Source organism: Dermacentor variabilis, chromosome 11 (assembly GCF_050947875.1).
Source record: "Dermacentor variabilis isolate Ectoservices chromosome 11, ASM5094787v1, whole genome shotgun sequence".
Taxonomy (NCBI): Eukaryota; Metazoa; Arthropoda; class Arachnida; order Ixodida; family Ixodidae; genus Dermacentor; species Dermacentor variabilis.
Window position 1 is genome coordinate 51,028,848 of NC_134578.1, and position 19,547 is coordinate 51,048,394.

General features: G+C 46.4%; 1 protein-coding gene across 2 annotated transcripts in view; it reads right to left on the reverse strand.

The window, feature by feature from the left end:
* The window catches only part of Ino80 (chromatin-remodeling ATPase INO80), an 87,609-nt gene that overhangs the window by 32,057 nt on the left and 36,005 nt on the right, over positions 1-19,547 (reverse strand). Inside the window, exons 19-30 of one of the 2 annotated variants that reach the window (XM_075675168.1) lie at positions 18,999-19,085; positions 18,790-18,883; positions 16,497-16,580; positions 15,518-15,902; positions 13,852-13,983; positions 13,313-13,532; positions 12,502-12,629; positions 10,489-10,583; positions 7,337-7,409; positions 6,270-6,428; positions 4,768-4,870; positions 1,837-1,925 (exon numbers count right to left, since the gene is read on the reverse strand). In XM_075675168.1, the coding sequence (XP_075531283.1) occupies positions 1,837-1,925; positions 4,768-4,870; positions 6,270-6,428; positions 7,337-7,409; positions 10,489-10,583; positions 12,502-12,629; positions 13,313-13,532; positions 13,852-13,983; positions 15,518-15,902; positions 16,497-16,580; positions 18,790-18,883; positions 18,999-19,085 (1,649 nt within the window). Of the gene's footprint in view, positions 1-1,836; positions 1,926-4,767; positions 4,871-6,269; positions 6,429-7,336; positions 7,410-10,488; positions 10,584-12,501; positions 12,630-13,312; positions 13,533-13,851; positions 13,984-15,517; positions 15,903-16,496; positions 16,581-18,789; positions 18,887-18,998; positions 19,086-19,547 lie in introns of both variants that reach the window. The other variant, XM_075675167.1, reaches the window with a different exon arrangement.

A 19,547-nucleotide genomic window follows, 5' to 3' on the forward strand; every position in this document is an offset into this window, starting at 1 on the left:
TTTCGTTGTTGCGGAATGAGATAGCACAGATAGGTAATGCATCGCAGAACGAAGCTTTACTGTCAAAATTCCGTTACCCTACTTTAGCAAGCTTTGCTAGAGGATACAGAACCGCGTTGCCGACAACACAAAGTGTGCCACATGCGTCGATCAGCAGTGGCGGCTCGGCCTGGAGCAGTACTCTTGGTGAATTGCTTTCAGAGATACAATCACTTTTGCGAGACTTTGCATAACTCGACACCGGACGCAGAGCAACAGCGGTCCACGCACGCAGCAGCATTTCTCCAGCGCACGCTGTCGCCCATCGGCGCCAACACGTCCTATGCCGAGCATGAAATTGATTGTACCTCGTATACCCGAAGGCACAGAGTTTCTCGTTATAGCATCTAGAGAGAAATCTGGCGCCACCGTCTATGGGAGTTTCCTAAGGGGCACTGTGCTGTCATGGGAATGACGGTACACGTGTCTACGAGGCTTGCATTGGCCGGTGTAGCAAAAGGCTTCGTCTAAAACGTGGATATGGCTACACAAATAATGCTTTCTTAAAGTAAAATCTTCATAAAAGGTTTTCATTCATGCATATTGGATCCTCCAGCGAAGTTTACTCATCTACAATGCATAACCAAGTGAAGAAAAGCAAGAACAGATGACAAACTGTTGCAAAGCAAGCACGAATGTTGTCTGTCCTTCAAGTTTAACAGCCCACTGATACTTTTTAACTTTCATATAATTGTACATGCAATAACAAGTTTTCATAGTTAAACAAAACATGTTTTTGTGTAATAATAAGGCTGAAACAGCTTTTTAAGTGCTGCTTGAGTGGAAAATGAATAATTGTGACAGAAGGAACGGTGCTTGCCAGGCGTGTCTTGAAGATGTCCCGAGAATGATGCCAATCCGAAGTCACAATATACCGGCATTCCCATGCATACCACAGAGCGCAGCAGCGCCAGACTTCCCTCTAGGTAATATAGTAGTGAGAAACTCTATGCCTGAAGGCAATCAATCGAGATTACAGCCTCTTCGCTCAAGTCTACGTCCGATGCCGAATCCGCATGCAACGCCTGTCGAGTGGCGCCAAAACCAGCGTTCTTGAAGCAAGGGATGCGTATTCCCAGACAATCGCTAAATCATGGCCCAATGCGTAGCACTCCATGCTGCGACCACCATCTCAAGCGGCAAAAACAAATCACCGACGTGGACTTCCTTGTTTTGATGCATTTTTCTCACCGAGGCGCGCATTACACACTGCACTAGGTGTGCAAAAGGCATCGTCACATGTCGATAACAACGTGCGTGCCGCTTCAAACGAGCAATCAACGAATAAGACGGCGGCCAATACACGTTTTCAGCACACGCGACCGCTTTCGGCGCTTGGTTGTTTTTGTCAACAAAAATTGCAGCACTGTAATGTGGTGGTATTGTACCCAATTTTAGTGCAAGGCAATCACATTTGACCATGTATTAAAGCCTGCTAGCCTTGCACGAGTAGGTAATATGCGGGGTTACGTTCTAGCAAATTTTGTTGATGTGGGATTGCAGTACAGCAACGTTTCGTTGTTGAGAGATACGAAATGCACTGAATCCTATGGGCGTCCGCGGATGAGCATTACGTTGCTAGTAGTGCTTGCGCATCCCTACTCGCAAGAGAAAGCCGCAGATGAGCTGCTAGCGATGCGATTCGTTGCACCTTGGCCACATCAGACTTGTCTGCTTACTGAATTGATGAGCCATCTCATTGTGCGAATATAGCTCAAGTGTTACAGTCCCTTGTTAGGTCTCTCCTTAGTTTCATTACATAATAATAATAATAATTATAGGAGAAGATGGACTGACCTTCTCTCCCTTGTCGCTTCGCCTCTTGCGCTCCTTGGGCTTCTCGACATTGTCCTCAAGCTGCTTCCGTTCCTCCTGACGCTGTCGGACTGTGTGAAGGCACAATAAGAAAAAATCATTGGTAAGTGGTAAGGAGGAGGTGAACAACTGAATTCAACTGAACAGCTGAGCTTACTGCCGAACAACTTGTGCTGGAAACTAAATGAATTCTCCCGTGCATATGCGGAACCTGGTTTAAAAGTCAACAGCAAAGACGTTTGATTGTGAAGAGAGATTAGCAGCATAGTGGAGGGATTCGGATTAATTGTGAACCACCTGGGCTTCTTCAACGGGCACCAACAGTTAAGCACGTCAGTGCTTTTTCGTTCCACCCCCATTAGAATGTGGCTGCTGCGGTCGGGAATCGTACCCGCAATCTTGTGTTTGGCAGCAGAAAAGCATATCTTTTAAGCCCCTACTGTGGGTGAAACAAGCTTTCACTTTGGCGAAACTGGCTATAAATGAGCATTATACATTATGAATGCCATTTTGGCAAAGCTGCAGGGCTGATAATTGTCTAATTTCCTTCTTAACACCCTGTTAACCACCAATGGCTACCAAATATGATACATGCCGCAAAGCCCCCTCTACAGGTTAATTTTGCCTTGCATATGTGCTACGCAAAGTTCTGTTGTTGTGCTTGTTATATATTACTCTACAGTAATTAATTCTGCAATAATGTAAATAAATGTTTTATCTACAACATAAAGCAACACTTTTCAGTTCAGAAACACAACTGTCACTCACAGCTTAATTTTTTCTTGCCTGTTGTTGCCTTTTCCCCCCTGCTCTTCGAACTGCAAATTTTTTTCACTGCCCCGATGGATAGTGTTTGCCGGGATACGATGGAACGGCATGTGGAAAGCGCTCCCACTGCACTGCTTTGAGGCACATAGGGGCCAAAACACATAGCAAGCAAGTGCAAACATTCTACAAATACAGTCGAACCCACTTACAACGATCCCATATGTAACGATCTACTGGTTAGGATGACCACACTTCAGTGCACTTATGATTTTCCGACCCTACCTGTTGAAACTGCTTCCGGACATAACGAACGTTGTCTAAACCATTGTACTGTTACAACGAACACTTCGAACCCGGTCACGGTAAATAGAGGGCACAGGCAATGCACGGAAACACGGAAGCACAACCAAACTGGGCGCACGGCAGCGCGCGCCTAACTTCAGTCCAACCGCGATGACGATAAGGCCTTCGAGATTGGCGACCGACCACTGCGCGCGGATTTCGGAAGCCATGAAGGAGGTCACGCTCTTTCAAGCCACGCCTCCAGGAAGGAGGAGTACAGCATCTAAAGCATAAACAGCACTGGCGCGCACTGGCGCGTGCAACGATGCGATGTCGGATGCCATGACGGCGTCGCTCTCGTTCATGCGCAACTGTCCGTACGGCACCACGTGCATGGCGCCCATTTCAACGATTTGGAAAGACCATCTGTGTCCTTCCACCACGGGAACAACGGCTGCTCGAGCGTTCCTGTTGATGCGACCCAAGTCGGTGAAAACGCTGCACCATGTGCTGCTGCCACTGAATGTCGTAAAGGCTTGGCGGTTACTACAACGTTATCGGGAGATCACGATTCGGTGGCCACTTCGTTTACGTGTTGCCCATTGCTGATGGCGGTTCGCGGTGTCGTTTTGACTTTGGAACATCGAATTTTTTTTTTGCCCAAAGTGACGTACATAGCGTAATCTTATGGCTCGTGTGTGGCTGACGTGCAGTGGTAACGGCAAGACCACAATGTCCGAGACGATGTCCGAGACCTTCGCAGAATGGCAGAATGCTGCAGCAGTGGTTCCCAAAGTTTTCATTCCTGGCCAACTAGAATGCTTCGCTCTTTCTTGTGCAGAACACAGTCATGTACCGCCAGTACTAAAATATATCACAAGCTCTCGCATAAAAAATACTGGCTGCGTGTGTTGTTTCGAAATGTACGATGCCGCTTTTCGTTCTTTAGATAGACGTTTCTAGCGTAAGTTTGCAGCTAGCTGCGGGAACACACAGGGAACAAAAATGGCGCTGAAAATCTCGTTTTCGGACCAATGTGCTGCCAAATTGTAACTGACGACGCCAAATTCAATGCAGTTAATTTCTTTAGTGTATTTAAGGGTGAGCCTGTATATAACAAACTATAGATATGATGACTACTTTTCACGGAACTATTGAGTTCTTTATAAATGGGTTCAACTGTATCAACAAAAAAAAAAAGAAAATCTGAAGTGTGGACCAGCTGCCATTTATCGACAACTCAAAATTCGTCAAGCATATCTGAGTTTCGCGACCCAGCTACGAACAGCTTTTTGAACCAACAATACCACCCAGTCCCGGTGATTCACCAGCTTTGGAAGCCAGAGCACCTAAGTAAATGATGTATGCACATGGCGGCTGGCGGATGGCACACAGGTCTCGCGAACATGGCGTCACGAGATCTACAGTGCACCGGAGGCTATGCCAGGTATCTGAAGTCGTTCCCAGGTGGTGTGCTAATTCTCAACACTCTGGGTTCGGTACCACTTTTGGTGAACGACGACAGTGGAGTTTATTTTTTATTTTTTTTTTTTTTTTTAATTTTAGTGTCCAAATGAAACGTCCATTTTTACTAGGCCGTACTTCAGGCATAACAGTTCGCAGGAAGGCTTGTCCATAGCTGTACTTTCTGAAATTACGCTTTCTTTTTCTTTCTTTCTCCCCCCTTCTTTTTCAGATGAGCTAAAATATTGTCGGAGTTGGCCTTTTAAGGGATGCAAGCAGCACAGTTGCGCGCCGGCGTTCTGTATTTTTGGTCGCTTGTTCCCGGTGCAAGCACCATTTCCAACACTAACTTCATTGACCAAATGCCTCGTCCGAGCTAGCACTTGCGCTCGCACTCACACTTGCGCTCCAGCTCGGCGTCGTCCAGAAGCAGCGACACGACCTCCTTGGGCTTGAGCGTGTCGGGCTTGAAGTTGCCGCCACTGATCACCATGCGCTGGATCTGCAGTGACAAAGCATATGCAAGGATGGAGAAAAAAAGAAGCGAAACATGTGGGCGGCCTCCGTGAATTCGCACAATGTGGTTCTTGACATGAAATGCAAATGTCACAAGGTTCCCTGTACTCCCACAACTTCTGCTTTACATGCAAGAACCTGTCCTGCAGATCCTTGCGTGCCATCAGCACAAATTGCAGCTGAAGCAGAGGGGCCGGAAAAAATCTGATCAGAAAGACTGCCATGCAGAATCGCGATACGAGTGCATCATGCAACTGCTCTGAAGCCAGCTTGCAAGCTTTACCTGAGGAGATCGTCATCCAAATGCGTGCGAATGCAAGAAATCGTTTTGCTCAGCAACGACTGCCCAAAACTTGATGGCGTTTGTCACGTTTAAGAGAAAAAATTAGTCTACCCCAACTGAAGGGAGAAGATTTTTCTTTTACAGGTGATCAATTTAAATAAAAAAGAAAGTTGTTAAAAAATGACAAGTGCACAACTCTCCAATTAAGCAATAAAAAAACAACATCAAAATTCTCCAATGTTCACCTAATGATGAATTCAAAGCGGGCAAAATTAATGCACTATACATAGCTGTGCAGCACAACACTTATTTGTGAATAAGACTTTTGCAACTGTAATCTGCTTTAGATGCTCCAAGAGATGCAGTTTATGAAACTGCAGCATCTGTCCTTGGTGAAGACTCAGGAATTTGGAAACCTTACGCTCATATTTTTTTTTTAACTTGCCAATCTTTAACAATTTTTGTAAAAATTTGAAGGCCCTAAATCAAAATTTAGTCTGCTAAGTTTATAGAATTTAGCTCACTCTCTTAAATGCAACAAATTCCATTCAAAGCACTTGAGTGGTTGCCTAACGAAAGCGTTTCTGCATTTCTTATGTATTTTAATAGAAAAACTTGGAGTTGGGCCAGAGTTAAAGCTTGCTCCTAGCGTTAAGCTTCCTCTCCACTTTCTCCCATGAAGAAAAGTAAAAATAAGATATATTTAGTTCTAAGGTTTTCTAGTTTCTAGTCTTTTTTCCAAAACCACGACCTCATCATGAGGAACGCCGCAGTGGGGGACTTTTGGATTAACTCTGATTATCCGGGGTTCTTTTGACGTGCACGTAAATTTACAAGTATAAAAGAGAGTTGTTTTTGTTCCTTTTTTTAAAATTTCGCACTTGTGGAAATGCAAGCTCCCGCGGCCGGGATCGAAGTTGGGACCTCGAGTCCAGCACTGCAACACCACAGCCACTAAGCCACCCGTCGGCAATTTTTGCGAAAAAACACTCCACAATAAAATTCTCCGTAACAAAAGTAAATAAATAAAAACAAGCACAACAAGGCCACCGTGCAAACGGAAACGGTTCGCATTATCAACAGACTGCGGGAAAACGCTCACCTCGCTCTTCTCCCGCGCCCTCTGAAGGATGCGCTCCTCAATGGAGCCCTTGCAGAGGAGCCGGTACACGGTCACCTGCTTGGTCTGACCAAGACGGTGGGCACGGTCCATGGCCTGCTGGTCCACGGTCGGGTTCCAGTCGCTGTCATAGAAGATCACCTGCGACCAGAAGGAGCCATGTCGCGAAATTCAACCGAGGTGCTTCTCTATGTGTGTCGTTCTATATATACGCCGCTTCCTATTTGCACGTTTGCACTGGTGTTTGTACGGCCGACAATTTTCTGTTTATGTATGAGCAAACGTAAAGCTTAATGCACGCTGCATTATCTAGCACACCTTTCTTTTGTGCTTTTGCATGGGCCTGTTCTTTAGCTTCGTTGGCTACGGGGCCAGATGGTCACCTTGCAAGCTCTCAATTGTCATTCAACAGAATTCTCCTTTCAAACAATACATGCCCACAAACAAAGCACACCTTCCCTGATCACAAATGAAAAACCTAGGAGCCAAATGTGGCCGTGAATTTAGTGGTCACGCGTCAAACTACACACCGTGGCCCAAATGTGAAAAATACCAGAAGCGGTAATTCTCCGCCAATTCATCATCACCACCACCCTGGTGTTTTGCGTCCCACTGCAGGTTTTGACAGGGGCGACTCCCAGCGATCTCCAGCTACCCATTTTGAGCTAGCCGATTCCAAGTTATGCTTGCAAATTTCCCAATTTCATCACCCTACCTCGTTTTCTGCCATCCTCAACTGCGCTTCCCTACCCTTGGCATCCATTCTGTGACACTAATGGTCCGGTTATTTGCCCTAAGCATTACATGGCCTGCCCAGCTCCATTTCTTTTCCTGTTGATGTCAACTTGATTATCGGCTATCCCCGTTTGCTCTCTTGATCCACACCACTCTCGTCCCGTCTCTTAATGTTACGCTTAACATTTTTCACTCCATCCCTTGTCGCACAGCCTGCAGCTATACCTGCATCAATGCTGCTCTGTTGAAAGAGTAAAAACCAAAGCCGGAACAAGCCCGGAAGGTGTAGCCGTGTTAACTGTGCTCCCACTCACCGTGTCTGCAGCCGTGAGGTTGATTCCAAGACCGCCGGCTCGCGTGCTCAGGAGGAACACGAAGATGTCCGACCTGCAGACGTCAAAGCGAAGCACGGGAGCTGTTGGCACATGACCTCGTAGTGGCCACAGAAACGCGCTCCTTATGAGACCACTTAGTTTCGCCGAGTTTTGCAACAACACGCAGGCGTGTTTTTTTTTTTTCTTTCCTAATTTTATTTACAACTGGTGTGTTGTAGTCATCCCCCGCCAATAAAGTTGACTGCGTTCACCTTTCAAGATGAAAGCAGGTGTTTGTGAATGTTTCAGACTTTGAATAACCATCTAATGGCCTTTTCTGTTTTGTTCATATTTGACTCGACAATTCACTATTCAAAGTTGTTGACTGTTTGTTTCTGTTAGAGTATAAGGGACAACATAGGCATCTACAGGAAGAAAGACTGATGCGAGTGGTGCCCGCGCCACGGCCGTCCAGTGGCTATGGCATTGCAATGCTAGAACGAGGTCGCTCATTCGATCCCAACCATGACAAATGCACTTCAATGCGGGTGAAATACAAAAATCGCTCGTGCACTTAAGTTTAGGTGCACGTTAAAAGAAGCCGAGGTGACCAGAATTAAACAGGAGTCCCCTACAACCACGCACCTAACAATCAGATCGTGGTTTTTTTCACATAAAACACTAGACTGTATTAATTTTATTAATGCAAATGGTGACTTTTCCCCGATTGAATCTGCTACAAGAAGAGTGTTGGTTACTACATAGAGGCACCAGTTTCTGGACGAATACATGGAGCAGGCAACTCCTGTTCAATAATTTCCAGTCATTCAATAACAATGCCTTATCTTTTGACAGCTCACAAATTTGTTCTCTCAATTTAGACAGGTTTACTGAGGACTGTGGGATGCCCGTGGAACCTTTTTTAGAACTTTTGTTGTTTTACATACAGAATACCGTTGTAAAATGGGGGCAGTTCTATGTATGTACAAAAATCAGGAGTTTGCATTGGTTCAAAAGTTGTGCCAGTTTTGAGTAATATTTATCTAAGTCACGTCAATAGAAAACTACAAAACAATCTTAAGGAATTGGTGGTGCATGCGTTTAGATACGTAGATGACCACCTGCTGTTTTGTTCTCGCGATAACTACACCAAGAAAGCTACGGATACTTCAAAAGTTTTTAGGGAATGTGGTGGGGGGTCTAGGTTTCAGGCTTGAGCTTATCCAGAGCAACAAATTACAGTTTTTAGATCTGTGCTTAACGTTCCAGGAGGAGCATGTCTGTTGGCATTATTCGCTTAGGGCTAAGAAGCCACTGCTTGAATTTTCTTCTTGTCATTCCAAACTTGTTAAACACGGGATAGCTCATTCAACTCATAGGTTTGCCATTACTAAGTCATGTGCACACAATATCCAACAAAGTTTTTTCACAACAGATAGAAAGGCTTGGAAAGGCTAGTTATCCTGTGCATTTATTATCACTAACCTGCAAAAAACTTTTAAAATGGGTAAAAAGCCCCGGTAAGAAACAAGGAAAACAGAAAAAGGAGAAAAGGTTTGCTGTGGTACCCTATGTACATAGATTATCCCATGGTTTACGGAATGTGGCCAATAGATATGACGTCGATACAGTTTTCTCGGCCCCCGACAAGTTGTCTATCATGTGCCCTATGATAAATAGGAAACTTTAACAGGGTGGCAAAAAAAGAAAAGATGATTGCGGCGTTAGACTTGTGTCCCCTTTTGTGCCTTGTAACACTGGCATAGTTTATGGACACCCCCAACTATGGACACCCCCCCCCCCCCTCATGAGTGTTGCATGCACTGTGAGACTCTCAAAAATGTTAAAAAACCCTTCCGAAAAGCGAATAAACACGCGGGATAGCGAAAAGATACGGGTAGGGCCATAGAGCAAACATAAAATTGTAACTACGTTGTAGCTCCAGTTGGTATCATTTTTTTTGGCGGGGCCATGTTTTGGTTTCGATTGTAAGTCGACCCCCCAACTTCAGACTTTCAAATTTAAAAAAGGGGTCGACTTACAATCGTGTAAATACGGTAATCTTAAGTAGTCCTTTTTTTTTCCTTTTTTGATTTCCATACCTCATATGTTTTTTTCACCTTGTTTTTATTTTTCAACTGATGTTTTTTTCACCTTGTCACATTCTAATGCTGCGGTTTTTGCAATCACCTATATATATATGTTCGTTGTTTTAATAACCATTTAGTTGAGAGTTAGAGCTCGTCCTGTCTGCTCCTGTCTGTGTCCGTGTCACCTCGCGCTACAATCCAAGATCATGTTAGACAAATCAAATTTTTATTTGGCCGATGCTGTCACGTTTGAATGACGCCTTAAGCACTGTGCAGAGGACTGACAGGCCAATCAACAGATTAATTGATCCAGTGCTGCTTTGAGGCCTCGATTTTGTTCACTCCCATGTGATGCCAGGAGCCCCGCACAGAGGCTTGATTTTTTTTTTCCTTCAAATCATTTATAATGATAATTTTAAAAAAGGGGGAGAAGGGAATCCTGCTTGCACTGCTGCCCTGTTCTAGTTCAAACTTCGAAGCAAGACCGCACTTCATGGGCCGGATCATTCAATTTAACAGTGGGCACCGTAACTTGCCTGGATTCCAAGAAAAAAAAACGCAAATCTGTTGCCTGTGCGTCTCAGAGTGAGTGATGCTATTTAAAACATGACAGCTATGTCCCTTCTGGCCTCGGCAGCATGGCAAAGCATGGCCTTCGTGATTAGCTTCCATTAATCGCTGGGGGTTGCGATGTAGACACCAAGAGGCCTAGATGAAGGCACATATGTAGATTTTTAGTGACAAACCAGGCCATTAGCAGTGCCCTGTGTTATACCGAATGACATGGAACGAAAACAGTGTATTTTGAGCACGAATACAGCAGTAGCAAGCGAAAAAGCTTTCTAGTTGCAGGGAGAAATGCCGGTACATGTATGGCTACTGTGAACTTAAAGAAGGTTGACTGATTGACCGATTGACTGGCCAATTGAATGATTAGTTGATTGGTCCAGTGTTTGCCTTCAGTGTTGCCTTCATTCCAGTCACTATGGCACGATGCCAAGACCCAAGCACAGGCCGGAGGAACCGAGCCAAAGGAACTGAGTTGGAGGAAATGAGTCGTACCTGGCCTGGAAGTCAGCGACCATGTCCCTCCGGTCGGAGATCTTGGAGGAACCGTCCAACCGCATGTACGTGTGCTTGCGGTGCCACATATACTCCTGCACGACGAGGCAAGACAGTGAAGACCGACGCAAAGGGAAGATCTCAATAGATGGGACACAATCTTACTGTTTGAGTCTGGTGCATACTTATTTGCTATCTTTTATTTGATATGGTGCCTTGTGCTCTCACTCTGCCTGCTTCCACATGAAATTCATTTAGGTGCATTACGCTACATGTACGATGCTGTTAGCAGTCACTGACACAAAATTTGTCTAAAAATGAGCACTGCTATAATGTGATTGCGGAGACAGAAAAGTGATCCAATTTTAACAGGATCATTGCTAGTTAGGCGAAATGGGCAAAAGCAGTGCTTAAAGTCAAGGGGGGGGGGGGGAGGTGCTGCTTGGCCCCTTCTTGAAATCTACGTGAATCTACATGTTGGAATCTACGTGAAGAAAAGCTTTCATGAAGCCATTGATCAGATGCTATAAGTTTGCACCATTTCTTTCCTGCCTTTTTGGCATAATAAAAAACTGGCATGTGCGCTCTCGGGCACCCGTGCTACGCAATGTGACACCTGCAGCGATCATCTCAAAGAGCTGGTTGGAATTGGCATGATAAAAAATTTGTGACAAAGAAAGACGTAGACGGGCCCCGCACAAAAAAAGGACTTTAAAAACAAGACGTTTCTGCTTTCATACGGAAGCCTTGTTCCCAAAAACCAAAATGCCTTGTTCTTAATGTCTTTTTAATCTTTTTTTGTCATGTTCCATTCCGACCAGACGGGCTTGCGTCGAACTTTCGATTAGATAAAAGTACATGTGCCATTGTGGCCTAATGGTTAGAGCAGCGAGCAGTTGTACTAGGGAACCGTGGTTCGTTCTCACCATCAGGCATGCAACTCTAAGTTTTCTTAAAGTGTGAGCTATTCAACAAGACAGCGGCAGCACCCAGCAACAAGAGCCTGGAAAGTCCAGGAGGTCTCGCAAAGAAAGCTTCGTTTTAAAAAGAGAGGGAGGTGGGGATCATCACGTAAGCCTGACACGGTAAGGGAGAAAAGGCAGGGGAAGAAGGTCACCTCGGACGCTCGCCTCCTGGCACCGTGACAATGCGGCATTTACATTTCTCATATCTCCGCTAACGAGGAACCAAATTGAAAACATATTTTGGTAAAACGCTCCCCAGATGGTGTTTTACAACTTCCAATGGGCGACCGAAACTTGCAACGGGGCCTGGCAAGGCGCTCTTCACCTTAAAGCTGTCCGTTGCAACGTCAAACATTGGGCTAGTTGGTTCTGCAGGACTCCGAACTAGAGGTTGTGCGAATATTGGAAAATTTCGAATATTATCGAATATCATATTTTTAATATTCGTATTTGATTCCAACTAGGTGTTCGAATATTCAAAACAAATCAAACATATTGCTGGCTGTGCGGGGGCAAACACTGTTTTTAGCATTCATTTATATCTAATCTACGAAAGTGTGTCTGATCTTGTGATGAATTTTGCAATAATTTCATGCTGCTGGCGAAATTTCGCCTGTAGAACACGCTTAGCCACTGGACATCTAAGCTTTCCATATTCGATGCCAAGTATTTGTATTCAACTTGTATTCGAAAATTTATATTTCACTTCAAGAGCTCGTCCAAAGTCCTGCTAGTACATTTTGAATCTGCCCGATGTCCGACGTACGGCCAATGTGGGCCCAGCATTGCGCCTACAATGGCCCTGTTTCCTGTGCTTCTGGGCACATAGGCAGTTCTACTTAAAGTAGGTTACACTAAGCCAGTTGGTAAAGACTCATTTTTCTAACACAGCACAAACCAACGACAACACAGAGAAGACACAGAGAGCCTGTCTTCATTTTTCGTGTGCCTTCTCTGTGTCATCATTAGTAAGGAAGGCAACTGTGCTGCCACACGAACCTGAGAATGAACTAAGAGAGGTTGCAAGGAAGAAGCAGTGGAGACTCACTTCGAGGAGGTCGATCATGCGTGTCATCTGCGAGTAGATGAGGACACGGTGGCCCCCGGCTTTCAACTTCCGCAGAAGCTGGTCCAGGACCTGGAGCTTGCCCGAGTCCGTCACCAGGGTCTCCTTGTCTGCGGTTCACAGGAGGTGGGGTCTCACACACACAGCACGTTGCAATGAATCACCGTGCTCGCTCAAATCACGTGTGCAAGCTACTCAATCATCTCCTCGCACACTTGGGTTTTATAGATTTAGAGAAACTAAAAGCAAACATTAAATGAACCATCTGTTATGACGCAAGGGAGCTTCCTAAACAAGAGCCTGAAATTTATCAGTTCAATGGGTACACGAGGAGGGCTGATCAAAAAGACAAAGCCATTTTAGGAGCTTGGCAAGCCGTTCAGCATCTTTCATAAGAGTTGCAGTTGGCAACAAGATTTATTGTTTAGCCCTGACTAAGAGGAAGACAGAGACGAAGACACAAGCAGGGATGTGTTAGTCTTGCCTCTTTCTCCAGATGCATCGCTCAATGCTAAACATGCCGCACCGGTAAGCACGAACTTTAAAGATGATTTAATTAATTAATTCGTTAATCCTGCTTATTCCGCAAAGCAACAGAGACTCTACGAGAGACACCATACTGGAGGGCTCTGAAGCTGACCACCTAGGGTCCTTTGACAAAACAACAGATTGTACACAGTAACCTGACAAGCACCGACTACCAAACAGAGGCACCCGTTCACAGAGTGCCCATTCGAGGACACTTTCACCTCTACCTATGGAGAAGCAGGTAAGAGAGTGGCCTGTGCCTCACCTGGTATGGAGATGTGCGACCACCCGTGGAAAGGTCTGGCAGACGCAATGCCCCCTTCCGGCGGGTCCCGAGGCTCGAACCCCGGAGCCGGAGGTCCTGGGCTTATCGAACCAGTCCGCCACCACCGCTGGGCGTCGGGGCTGCCACATGCTTGCACCCCTCGCCACCACCAGAGGGCGCGGTTTGACAGGCACTCTATGTTCCAGGGCTCTGCCGTCACCTGCGCAGCCACCAGTCGACGTAAGCAAGCAGTTAGCAACCACCGGTCCCAAACGTGGCTTCAAGAAGCACGGAAGGCGGGAGAAGACTAGGAGGGAGCGTGACGTGACGATTGTGACGGAGGCTACAGCGCAGAATGAGACAAGGGACAAATGACAAGGACAGACGTAAGCGCTAGTGTGCCTGTCCTAGTTATTACAGCTACCCCAGTAAGCACGCCTTGCATTTGCAATAGTACTGTGTAAAGGCACCGGCAGATGGCATGACCAGTTCTGTGAGCAAGACACGCAGAAAGAACCAAGTAAAGAAAGCAAGCTCACCCGTGGCGCCACGCAGGAGACCAGGAACCGAGGCAAGTCCGTTGGGATGCACTCCCGAACCTGAACCGGTCGTTGCCGGTGCGGGAACTCGGGCAGTGGTGGAGGACTTGCCGGTGGGGGATGAGACGGCTTCTGAAATAGGGGCAGGGCAAATCGGCTTTACTGCCATCATAACTGCTTTGTCACTTTTTATGCAGATGCACGCAGTACCACTACAAACCCGCAGCACATGTGTTCACAGAAAGGTTTTTAGTAGTGGATCTCACGCTGCCAACAAGTAGTCAACGCAAGATACAGTGGCGCCATCTGATAGACAGAGATCTGAACAGTTTCCCAGCAATGGTGATGTCCTTCGTTAGTCCAAGCAGCTCAAAAAGGACAACTTGCCTAAAGGGACGGGGCTAGATCATCGATAATATGGTCAAATATTCATATAAAGAATTAAATATCCTAAAGGTTTCCTGCATATATCAATGTATAATGATCATATGGATGCAACAAACAATCATATCGAATACAGCTGAGGTATTTTCGTGTCAGATTTGACTACATTACATAGAGGTTCAACTGTCCATTGTCTTAGAAATGAGACGAGATAAAACAAAAGATGATTTTACCATGTAGTTCATGTGATCTCCATGAAGAGCAAGTAACAAGTACAAATCCAAGTTAAAGTGGTTCCTTGACCACTGCGAATGTAGACGTGCTAAGAAGCCACGCAGAAAACCTGTAATGCTTCATGTGGCATCTGGCAGATGTTTGTAAGAAGCAAAGCTCTTGATTAAGTCCTATGCCTGCACACTTGGGAACTAGCCTATTATGTTACAGTGTATGCAGGGCCTTTTCATATAAGTATGCTACGCTAAAGCTCTCTATTTTCACATTCCAAGCCAAAGGCAATGGACATGCAGGGCAAAAAAAAGCAGACATAAAGGCCCTAATATGCGCAGGACGCCCTCTTACGTTTTTTGTTCCCCCTTGGCCAGCAAGCAATGTGAAAATAATCTCTGAAGTTTTAACCTTGCATGCCTCTGAGGACAATTCAAAATTTTTTTCCTTCAGGCAAAAAAATTCTGGCAGTAGGAGGTTAATATGACCGTAAAGAGAAACATAAGTCAAGATGTATCAGTGAATTGCACTTCAACAATAGCAAAAAAAAAAAATCCACTCTTACCGCGGCAGAAGGCTTGGTAAGAGAGGAGAAGCATAAACAAAAGACAGCTGGCGATGCTGATTTGAAGTTTCTGTACCAGTTTGCCGTGATGTCACAGATTTTGACGGTGTTTGCTCAGAGCCACTTAGTTTATTTTATTGGTGAAGACGGATTGCACGGTATTCCAAATGAGCCAAAGACTACACTTGGAAAGTTTCAAGAGCTTCTACACAGCCACAATATGGACCAAAAAAAAAAAAAAACCTACTTCCAAAACCAAAACGTCATGCTGACGGACCGGTGCTAGGGCACTGGCGCAAAATTCTAAGCATGTGATGTTGACCCTCATTTTTTTCCTTCGAACAATCAGCCTATTACCACAATATCAACGAAAATAGACTTCTTGAAGAATACCTTATCCACTTAAACTGTTTTGCTGCTTTTTTTTTAATGTGCTTTCAAAAGCCAACTGCCACCAATGAAAAAATTCTGGGTACCACTACTTCAACGTACCTTAGACTGGGCTTCCCCACTCGTGCCGGGTGTCGCTTGGTGCTGCGAAACTGGAGAGGCCGGCATCACACCCGTGGCGGGCGCCGTCGTCGAACTGCTACCGGGAGCCGCCCCGTCGTTGCCGTGGGGGTGGTGATGATGGTGATGGTGGTGGTGGTGATGGTGGTGGGCGTGGCGCGGGTTGCGGACCTTGCGGCGCCGCATCTCGCGGTGCGCCGTTGTCTCGGCCATGGTGTGGATGCGGTGGTCGGTGAAGCCGTAGCAGCGCCGGTCCGCGGCAAACACCAGCTGGCTCAGCACGCCGCCCTGCGCCACCGACGCGGCGCCCAGGGGGGTGTGCCGGCTCACGAGCAGGTCTTGGGGAGACACCCGCCCGCTGGATTTGCTGTCGACGAAAAGTGGCCGGGGCAAAATGTGTTGGTGTTGCAACATCACGAATGCGATGCAACAAAAGCACTGCGCAATGCATTTGCGTCTCGCTCAATGTTTTCCTCAGAAGCACTTCTCTTAGGCACCGTGGTACAAAACTGAGTTGAACAGCAATGTATTTCGGGATAGGTTTTTGAAGGGCAGGCTATCTTGAAGCTGGTGTTAAGCCTCTGACTTCCTCCTAGAGGGTGACTTCCAGCCCTAACGGGCCTCGATTCCACAATTGTGACACGTGTCCTAAAGTCACTACCAATTACAATGTTATTCACTGAAATTTTGCTTATTTGCTGATTCGTACTGTTGGGCAAATAATGCCTGCCTGCCTCCCGAACCAAGTTCGCCCAAAGTGGCAGACTCGTGCTAATCGAGACCATTTTTTTCTTTTGTTTGTTTGTTTGTTTAGAAACTGTTTCCAATAAAATAGATGGAAAATATCAGCAGTCTCGCCATCTCAGCATGGGTTAACTGGTACTGCTGGCCATGACAGCTGCCAGTTATCTGCTGTCCTTTGTTTCTTGGAAAGAAAAACAAAAAAAAACGAAGACCTCACCTGGAGTCCTTGTCGTGCCTATGCCAGACGTAGCAGTGATGCCTCCGCTGCGCCTCCTTCAGCTCCTTCACAATGGCTAGGAACCTGCAAGTGACATCCATCTAGATCAACGGTCCTTAGGCATCTAGCTCTCGCTAACCGCCCTGCCTGCCCATATGTGCATGCAGGAATTGCCTAGAGCGTGCTTATTCCTTAAGAAAATTAATGCGCTGCAAGTCATATTTGTTAAGGCCACAATAACTAAATCTATATTTGCCAGGACTCCATCGCAAAACTACCTGGTGACATTTCAGGTGATTTATGAGCACGTGCATGCTATGGCCAACTACAAAAAAATGCAATGCATCACTTCGCAAGGAAACATGCCTTCTCATCTAGGGACCCGATATTGAATGCAGTTGATGCAACTAATTTTGTTCAACTTGATTTCATATGACTGAAAGGGTGTAGCATCCCATAAGCAATGCAGAGGCTACGACAGACATAACAGTGCAGGGGTACAGCTGCATTTCAACCACCTGTGCTTTTTGACTGGATGTGCACCTAAGTGTACAACAGTGCTCGGCAATCGAAACTCAATACCTGGACCACATGGAGGCCAGAATTTTTTGCGCCACCAGTGGGTTCTGGGTGGCTGCCGGTGGTACCAAATGCAGTCACGATGCATCACTAAGGCTCTTGTGTTCACCGTATACCATAATGCATTACAGTATAGGGCGCTTATAAGGCAAGTCACAGGAGTCCCGAATTTCTGCACTATAAGCGGTTTCCCTGTTTTTCCAAGTGCCATACGGCCACGCAAACCATTTCTTTGACTCTGCACCAAATCGCAACTTTGACCACAGGCTCCGGATGAAATGGCGCTGGTTAGGACTAGCTGGCAGGGGTTTCAGATGGCGTGCGGTCATGGGAAGCTCGCCCTTGATGTATGTCTGTACCCGTAGACAAATATATTTGGATCTGGTGCGAAATCACGCGCACGGGCTGCTGCGACAACAGCATGCGTGAAGTCGTGTTTGCAGGAGGTCAGTCGACAACTTCCGCGAACATGTATAACAAAAGTTTGTAAGCACACGCACTGGCGGAAAAGGCGAAAGTTCACGTGTCTACAGTTTTCCGAACTAATGAATTTGCGAAAAAGTTTAAAACGATAGCGTTGTGGAGTCAAGGTCATGTGCACCACATATCTGCATTTCACGACGACGTGCAGTCGTGACGGGCAAACACGAAACGCCCTCGCAGCCTTGATCGGTTGTTTCCGCGGTGCTGCGGTTGTAAAAACGACAAATTCATTTTACCGTTGAAATTTGTTTTTCCAGCCTGCCAAATAAATTCAGAGACCTTCTGACCAAGTGCCATGTTCAAAAAGAGTGAGCAACTGTGTTTACTTTCCGCACACAAACTTAAGAGCCCAAGGACGGCAATGTGCACACATTTGATGCCGACCCCATGCAGCTGCGACAAGCAGCCGGAGCAAAAGGCTTTTCCGTCGTCTAGGCAATCCTCACACGCCCGCTGAGACAGCCCGCTTCCGCCACATTCATTGTCCTTTTTTTTTTCCATCTCCATTGGTTGTTTGTCCGTTGATTGCTCGCTCTGCGTCTCCTCCTCATAGAGCCTCAATCAGCAGCCCTCGTTGAGAAGTGTGTTCACTGCCTCGCTTGAATGCGTGATTTTCTGGCAACGCCACTTAACTGGTATTTCATCTGGCGTGGCTCCACTATAAGTGGTATGCCTATACATTGAGTTCTATGGAAAGATAAACGGGAGTCAGAAAAGATCGCATTATATCCGGTGCTGCACTATAAGCAGTTACGTTATAAGTGGTCCGAGCTGTACACCAGTTTCTCTAGAGGCCACTGGCGCTATAGTGAGCACTGTCAGCCACACACGCCGAGTATCATCTTTCATTCGGTGAGCACTATACACAAGTACAGAGGCACTTTTGCGTTCCGCCCCCTCGGAATATGGCTGCCGCCATCCGGAATCAAACCCTTGGCCTTGTGCTCACAGCAGCGGAACGCCTACACACGCTGAACCACTGTGGAGAATGCAAAATTTACTGTTTCTTTTATTATTTGAATAGACACTGAATCAGTAATAAATGTGAAACCTTCCCTCATAGCGTTGTTACAATGAAAATGCAGGTCAATGTACAAGCTGCACACAATGTAACTGCAGACGGACAAGCAGATGAAAACCCAAGAGAGACGAGTAGCCATAACGCAGCCACAAGGCAATCAAGTGGAATGACAAGAAAGTGGCGAGAGGATGAAGAGGCAGGAGTACGTACCTCTCCAGCAGGCTACACAGCATGATCTTGGCGAGTTCCGAGGGGGACAGGCCGACGAACCGGCAGAAGGAGAAGCTGCTCGCAGGTCGTCCTTCTGCTGAGAAATGTAAAAGAAAGAAAGAAGGGAAGGCAATGGCAGACGGAGAGCATGAGGCGACACGTCTGGACGCCTCTGCCGCACGCGGCAAACGCTCCTCCACGCTGCTCACCTTGCTTGAAAATGGAGTGGTGCACGTGACTTGGGTGGAAGATGTTGGGCCATCGGCTGTGGTGGTCGTTCCAGCCACTTAGCACGCCTGCGCAAATCATTGTTGCACACGTGACTGGGTGACCGTAGAAACAAATGGAGCAGAACCCAAGTGTCTCTTGTGTGCTCGGTTGTCGGGACAGAATAACCGATCGCCACAGATGTGACAGGTTTGCATGCGAGACGAAGGAGGGTACAAACGTTCCCTCATGGCGTGTGCCTCCGTTTTTGCCTTCACCAGGACTCGGTTAGCTCGAAAGCTAATGGGCTCGCAATGTCCAGTGATTATACTTTGCCGGTGCTTGCAATTTTCCGCAGTCAAACCATAAGCCCATCAACAGGGTGGTCTTATCATGCACTGTGTTGCATTCTGAAACCAAATGGGAGCCTTTCCTTCCCACCAAGTGCACTGACAATTACATGGTCTGTTCACGCATTTCAATGCTCAGAGGTTAAAAAAAAAAATTTTAAAAAAGAAAAGACGAAGAAGTGAGGTCGTCTTGTGCTCAGG